This window comes from Psammomys obesus, unplaced genomic scaffold (genome assembly GCF_907164565.1).
Source record: "Psammomys obesus unplaced genomic scaffold, mPsaObe1.curated_primary_1811, whole genome shotgun sequence".
Classification (NCBI taxonomy): Eukaryota; Metazoa; Chordata; class Mammalia; order Rodentia; family Muridae; genus Psammomys; species Psammomys obesus.
The window spans coordinates 1-6,789 of record NW_026585617.1 but is presented as its reverse complement, the minus strand read 5'-3'; the positions used below and the strand labels follow the sequence as shown (position 1 = coordinate 6,789).

General features: G+C 66.9%; 1 protein-coding gene across 2 annotated transcripts; it reads left to right on the top strand.

Moving 5' to 3' along the window:
* The first annotated feature begins 352 nt into the window (after window positions 1-352).
* Window positions 353-6,740, top strand: Otx1 (orthodenticle homeobox 1). Of its 2 annotated transcripts, XM_055612110.1 has the most exons (5): window positions 353-403; window positions 747-815; window positions 2,197-2,382; window positions 3,106-3,257; window positions 4,557-6,740. In XM_055612110.1, exons 3-5 carry the CDS (start codon window positions 2,286-2,288, stop codon window positions 5,370-5,372), a joined length of 1,065 nt encoding a protein of 354 aa, XP_055468085.1. In that variant the 5' UTR covers window positions 353-403; window positions 747-815; window positions 2,197-2,285; the 3' UTR covers window positions 5,373-6,740. The 2 variants fall into 2 exon arrangements, with proteins under 2 accessions (XP_055468085.1, XP_055468091.1); XM_055612116.1 differs by lacking the exons at window positions 353-403; window positions 747-815 and having other exon boundaries at window positions 2,122-2,382.
* The last annotated feature ends 49 nt before the right edge of the window (window positions 6,741-6,789 follow it).

The window sequence follows — 6,789 nt, the reverse complement described above, 5'->3', positions numbered from 1 at the left end:
GGGGCGCGGCGAGGGCGGGGGCCCCCTCGGCCCGGGGCCCCTCGGCGCCCGCCACTCCCGCGCGCGCCGTCGCCCTCCTCGGCTCGCTCTGAGCGGACTCGGCCGCCGGAGCCCCAGAGTTAGCGCGCGGCCGGGGCGGGGCCGGCGCGCGGGGAGGGAGGGCGCGAGGGAGGGGGCGCGGGCCGGGGGAGGCGGGGGCGCGCGGAGGTAACCCCGGCTCGCGCTGCCATTGCCCGGCGCGCTGTCACTCAGGCCGCGCCGGGTCCCCGATTGGCGGCCCGGGCCTGTTACGCACTCGCCTCGCGTTCACATACCCGGGGAGGGCAGTAGAAAGGTGATCAATCTTCATCAGGCTACATTTCCAATCACCTAAACAGCCGGGCGAGGCGAGTGCGCCGACAAGGTAAATCGCTTGATTTATTCGCTCGCCGGGGAACCGCGCGGGCTCCCCAGTCCCCGCCGCCTCCGGGGTGCACCGGGTAGTGCAGCGAGCCCTCTCCTAACTCCGTCCCTCGACCCCCACCCCACTCCTAACCCCCCCAAGTCCCGGGTGAGGCCAAGGTCTCGGGAGGAGATGCACGGGGGACTTTGCAAACAAAGTATTCGTGCAAGGAAGGGAGACCCGGAGGAGCAACGCGCCGAGCTCCTGGGAAGAGCTGGAGACGGGAAGAGGGGAGTTGGGGCAAGGGGGACCCGGGGTCCCGGGCCCTCCGCCGGGGTAACCCCTGCGCGGCTCTGTCTTACAGGTTGGCCGCCCCGGAGGGTTTTGTGAGGGCGCGAGGTAGATGGTGAAGCAGCCCGGCGGCGGAGGGCAGGTAAGGAGGGAGCCGCCCGGGACGGGGCTCGCTGCCCTCGCCTCTCCTTTCCCCTCTCCACCCCCGCTCCCCGGGTCCCAGGCAGGTGGGCGGGGCTGGGGTGCGGGCCGTGCGCCCCGGGCTGCCGGGGGAGGGGGGGGACCCCGGGCCGCGCTCCCTCCCCCGCCTCCTCCGAAGCTGGCGGGCGCTAAGTTGGAGGAAAGTCTTGGGAGGCTCGCCCTGGGGGACGCGCGGCGGCTGGAGGCCTGGGGCCCTCCCTCGCGGCCCCCTCCGCCCCCCCCCGGCCTCCCCCAGCCCAGGCCGCGGGGCCCGGGACCGCAGCGCGGATGGGGTCGGGTGGGAAGCTGCAGTCCTGTCTCCTGTCCCCCTGGTTGTCCTCCCCTTGGCCCCTGGCAGAGCCGGGGGCAGCCGCAGGCCCCCTGCGGCCTCGGCCCTACCTGCAGACCCCTTCCTTGGCTGGGGGAGCCGCGGGCTCCCGGCTCGGCTATGCGTGAGCCCGGCAGCTCGAGGCCTAGTCCCGCGCCCTCCGCCGGGTTCGGAGTGGACGGCCGGGGGCGCGCCACCCGGGGTGCTCGGGGACCCGAGACCCCCGGCGGTCGGTCACCTCCACCGAGCCCTGGTGGGACTCCGCGGGGAGAAGGCCCGGCCCGCGCGGGCACGGGAGGGAGGGCGGCCGCCTCTGGGGCACCCCTGACCTTGGGCGGCGTCTTGCAACTGCTGTGGCGCCTTTGGCGTCTTCTTGCCCGCCTCACCCGGGCCTGGGCCGCCTCTGCCCTCGAGGGGCGGTGGGATCCCGGTTCAGCCAGCTCTGGGCGTCGGGGCCCCGAGAGGTCAGCCTGGAGGGTGGCTGCGGGCTCTGGGGCCGGGGTCAGCCCTGGCCATCTTGGCAGGAACGATGCGCCCTGAGCTCGGAGCCCGAGCTGCGCTCACCTTGGGCCTCCGGCGTGGCCTGCCGTGCGTCCCTCTCGCAGAACATCTGCCACTGAAGGAAATCGGCGGGGTAGGCCCTGCGCGGCCTGCCCTCCCGGCGCCAGAGGAACGGTCGCCCGAGCAAGCTGCTCCGGCCGCGCTGCAGACCGTGACCGCGCTTGGGACTGTGCGCGCTCGCGGCCCGCTCTCCTCCCAGCCTGGCCCGCCTCAACTTCCCTTTCCCGCCGACCCTCGAGGGCTGTCTCTGGCCCTGTGGAGCCCTGCAGGGGAAGAGGCGAGGTGGCAAAGTTTACTTCCCTGAGAGGCTGTGTGAGCTGCGCGGACCCTGGGAGAGATCTCTCGGGCGCCTGCTGTGCGGTCCCACCCAGCGCCCCTCTCCCCCTTCGGGGACCGCAGGCGGGAAGCCGAGGCGACTGGGCCTGCAGTGTCCGTGCGTCTGCTGTCTCCGCAGGCCAGGCCCCCAGGAGCCAACGCGTGAAGGACTTCGCGGCGGGAGCCCTGACCTGCTCCGGCCTCAGGCGCCTCCGCCCGGCTGTTAGCATGATGTCTTACCTCAAACAACCCCCGTACGGCATGAACGGGCTGGGCCTGGCCGGCCCTGCCATGGACCTCCTGCACCCCTCCGTGGGCTACCCTGGTGAGCAGTGGGCCCCGCCCCGCCCCGCGCCTCCGCAGACCCCGGGGGACCCAGGCCGAGGGCCGTGGCCGCCTGTTGCCGGGCCCGGCTCCCAGGGCTGAGCCCAGGCCCGCCTCGGCGGCGTGGAGGCCGCAACGACTTTGGCGGCCGCGGTGCCCGCAGCCCGGCTCCCGTCGCGGCCCCCGCGCGGGGAGCGAGCCCGGCCACCGGCGCACCCCCCGGCTCCCTTTCCTTCTCCTCTCTCTAAACGACCCCCTCCCGGGCCCAGCACTCCGCGCCCTCGGCAGGCCCTGACCTAAACGGCCAGGCTTTCGTCCCGCCAGAGCCGCGGCCCACCCGCTCTCCCGGGCGCTGGACGCCCAGCCCAGCCCAGCCCGGAGTTTCCTCTAGGCCCTGCTCCCGCCCTTGAGTTCACTCGCCTGGGAGTGCTCCCGGGTCCCGTTCCTGCCCACCTCCGTTCTAACTACCTCAGCTAGCAAGCGTGTGGGCCTGGGGAGCCGGGCGGGGAGGCCTTGTTCGTCTCCGCGAGGCCCGGAGGCTGCAGGCCTGCTGTTCGGAGCTGGGGCCCGGAGTGAGCGCCCCGCCCTGTCCCACCTGTGGCCGGGGGCGGCTGCGGTGGCCTGGGCCCGGGCCTTCTCGTCCCGCGAGGTTGCGTGTGGCCCCCAGCGCCAGTCCTCGCGGCCCGCCCGACCCCAGGTGGACCTGACTCCGTGTCCCCCGCAGCCACCCCGCGGAAGCAGCGACGGGAGCGCACCACCTTCACGCGCTCGCAGCTGGACGTGCTCGAGGCGCTGTTCGCCAAGACTCGCTACCCCGACATCTTCATGCGCGAGGAGGTGGCGCTCAAGATCAACCTGCCGGAGTCCAGAGTCCAGGTGCGCGCTCCGGGGCCGGGGCTGGGCCGGGGGCTGGGCCGGGGCGCCGATCTGGCCCGGCGGCCTGGCATCGGGCCGCTCACCGACTGGACAAGCCCCTCTCCAACTCCCCCTAGTGCTGGCGCCAGTCAGGTAACGGCCAGCCGGTACTCTTAGGGCCCAGCATCCATCTTTGTCACCAGGGCGCTTTCAATATTGAAAGTCGGGCTTTTTGTTTGTTTGGTTTTTTGGCTTGGGGCATCAATCCGTGTTCCCGATGCAGCTTTCTCTGAGGGTTCGATAATGGTCCTGCTTCTTTGGCTACTACAGAATTTGGCAGTTCCCCACTGAGGCCTCAGCTCTGCGTCGGCCCTTGTCTTTCGCACCCTTGCCCTGAGTCCCGGGGATTCTAAAAGTGCAAGATGGAACTTGGCTGCGTCCTAGTGCTTCCTGCCTGGGAGCACGCTCCGCGGGAGCCTCTGCTTAGGCGCTTCCTGCAAGCCGAGTGGACGCCCAGTGCCAATCCAGATGCTGGCTTTACCGTTTCTGAGACGAAACGGTCCAGAAAATAGAGTTCCGAGTTAGCGCAGCTCTTCCTCGCGGTCTTTTGTGTCGCCTCCTTTCCCCAAGGCTCGAGAAGGGACGGGGAAAGCAATGTCCTGCGCCCGAGCCTCCTCCAAAAGGAGTAGGGATTTATGACTTGCCGGCCCATGGTACCCCACCTGGAGCCAAAAGGCCCAAGGAAATCTCACCCAGGCTTCCTGCTCGGGGAAACCCCAGTTCTAGAGCGCTCTCCCGTCAGCCTCCCGCCTTGCTTCTGTTCGCACCCAAACATTTGCCCTGCCCAACTCCAGTCTCCAGGAGCCGACGTGGTGAAAGCCCTCGGGCCCGGGCCTGGTGACTGCCCCACACCACGCTCTTGTGTGCCTGTCCGCCGTTTCCTGAGCTCTGTTCTTGGAAAACAGGGCCTCCAAACTAAAACGGGGCTGCGGGGAAGCAGCCCACCGCGGCAGCCTAGAGATGGCTGAACTTCTGGCTGGACGGGCGCAAACGTTCCGCCCTCGGGCAGCGTTGGCTGGGCGTGGGGAGGTGCGCATCCCTCCTGCGGAGGAGGCTGACGGGGGGCTTTGCGCAGCAGGGGGGAGGGCGCAGGGGACCAGCACGTGCGGGGGAGGGGACAGGGCCTGGCAGGGCCGCGGCCTGGGAGGGGAGGAGGCTGGGATTGAGAGGTCCAGAGCTCCTGGGCGGGGTGTGAGGCCGCGGGGCGGAGGCGCCGCGAGCCCCGGCCCTGACCCCCTCTGCCGTCCCCGCTTGCCGCAGGTCTGGTTCAAGAACCGCCGCGCCAAGTGCCGCCAGCAGCAGCAGAGCGGGAGCGGCGCGAAGAGCCGGCCGGTCAAGAAGAAGTCGTCCCCGGTGCGCGAGAGCTCGGGCTCCGAGAGCAGCGGCCAGTTCACGCCGCCCGCCGTGTCCAGCTCCGCGTCCTCGTCCAGCTCGGCGTCCAGCGCCTCGGCCAACCCGGCGGCGGCGGGCCTGGGCGGGAACCCGGTGGCCGCCGCGTCCTCTCTGAGCACACCCACCGCGTCGTCCATCTGGAGCCCGGCCTCCATCTCTCCCGGCTCGGCGCCCGCGTCTGTCTCGGTGCCAGAGCCCCTGGGCGCGCCGAGCAACGCCTCGTGTATGCAGCGCTCGGTGGCCGCGGGCGCCGCCTCCGCGGCGGCCTCCTACCCCATGTCCTACGGCCAGGGTGGAAGCTACGGCCAGGGCTACCCCGCGCCCTCCTCCTCCTACTTCGGCGGTGTGGACTGCAGCTCCTACCTGGCGCCCATGCACTCTCATCACCACCCGCACCAGCTTAGCCCCATGGCGCCCTCCTCCATGGCGGGCCACCACCACCACCACCCGCACGCACACCACCCGCTGAGCCAGTCCTCAGGCCACCACCACCACCACCATCACCACCACCACCACCAAGGTTACGGTGGCTCCGGGCTCGCCTTCAACTCTGCCGACTGCTTGGATTACAAGGAGCCTGCCGCTGCGGCTGCCGCTGCCTCCTCTGCCTGGAAACTCAACTTCAACTCTCCCGACTGTCTGGACTATAAGGACCAAGCCTCGTGGCGGTTCCAGGTCTTGTGAGCCCAGGAGTGAGGAAGTGGAGAAGAAACGCAACTACCTGCGCCCTCCGAGGTCCCCACCCAGTTGCTGCTGCTGCACCGCTCGCCTTTGCCTTGGCTTTTCCAAAACTGAATTTTCGCTCCCCCCAGAAGATGGCCACTGCCTGCACTGCCGCTCCCATCTTTGTGCCACTTGCCTGGGGGTGGAGGGTGCAGACCCTCTCCTCGGAGGTGGGGCCCGGTGCTTCTGCTTGGCCTCAGTTCCCTCCCAGGGTAGCAGTGTGCTCTCCCTCTCGACTCCTGCGCCACCCCTTTCCAGTCTTTCTGGACAGCTCTTCCGCACCCGGAGCCTTGGGAGGCTCTCCCGCTCTGACCCTGTCTGTTTTGAGCTCAACAGTCTTATTTATTATTTCTGGACACTGAAGTCACTAACGGGCGTGTACCTACCGTTACACGAGTGTGGAGCCCAATCCACACTCCTCCAAATCAAACCCACCACTGTTCCTCCTAGCAGACTGTCGCCCCTCCAGCTGCCCTCCACCCAGCTCCCCGGCTGCAGGCCAGAGCGGCCAGCGTTTCCACCCCCAGTGGAAACGAGCGCTGGGCCAGGCCTGCGGGAGGAGGGTGCCCTGGCCTTCTTCCCTGACCTGCGCTGGACTGATTCAAGCTTCCGCCTTGGCGGGAATGCTGTACATAGTCGGGTCCGTTCCAGGGACCCCTTAAAAAGTTTTTAGTTGCTGTTGGTTAAACTGAGCATCTCGTTTTAGCGTCCAAGAAACAGAACTTTAAAATATATACATCACATATATATATACACACATATATATAACAAGAGCAAAAACTATTTCCCCTTTGTTCCCATCCCCCTCCTTCTCAAAGGATGCGGTTCTTATCTTTCAGTTGTTACGAAGCTGTTCTTTCCACTTCTCACCTCCCTTTGTGTATTTATTAAAGAAACCCGCTTGGTTCCAGGAAGCTGGGCGCTGGAGGATCGGAAGGGAAGGAACAGCTAAGGCAGGGTTCGGGCTGGGGGCCAGGCTGTGCAGTCTAAGCTCGGTATCAAAGCTTCGGCTTAGAAACGAACAAAAGAGGTGAAGTTACAACCTTGCGGAAAAGCAAACCCAGCCGAATCCCAGGTCCAATTCTCTCCGTGAGCGTCTCTCTTTAAACACCTGTCTGTTCAGTGAGTTTTTAGTGAACCTTCATTCTCCGAAATCCGCGGAGAGTGCCTGTGTATCTATCAGTTTTGGTTTTGGCCACTCGGTCCAGTAGGTGGGAAAGTAATTTGTAAATTTGATTTGTCCGATGTGAAGATCACAAATTACTTGTTGAGATGTGAGGCAGTCCGTCTCCTCTTCCTCTTTATCTACATTATTTCCCCAAAATAAAAGCAAATGAATGAATGGCTTGTCAGCGTTGCTCTTCTAATTCCAGCTTCG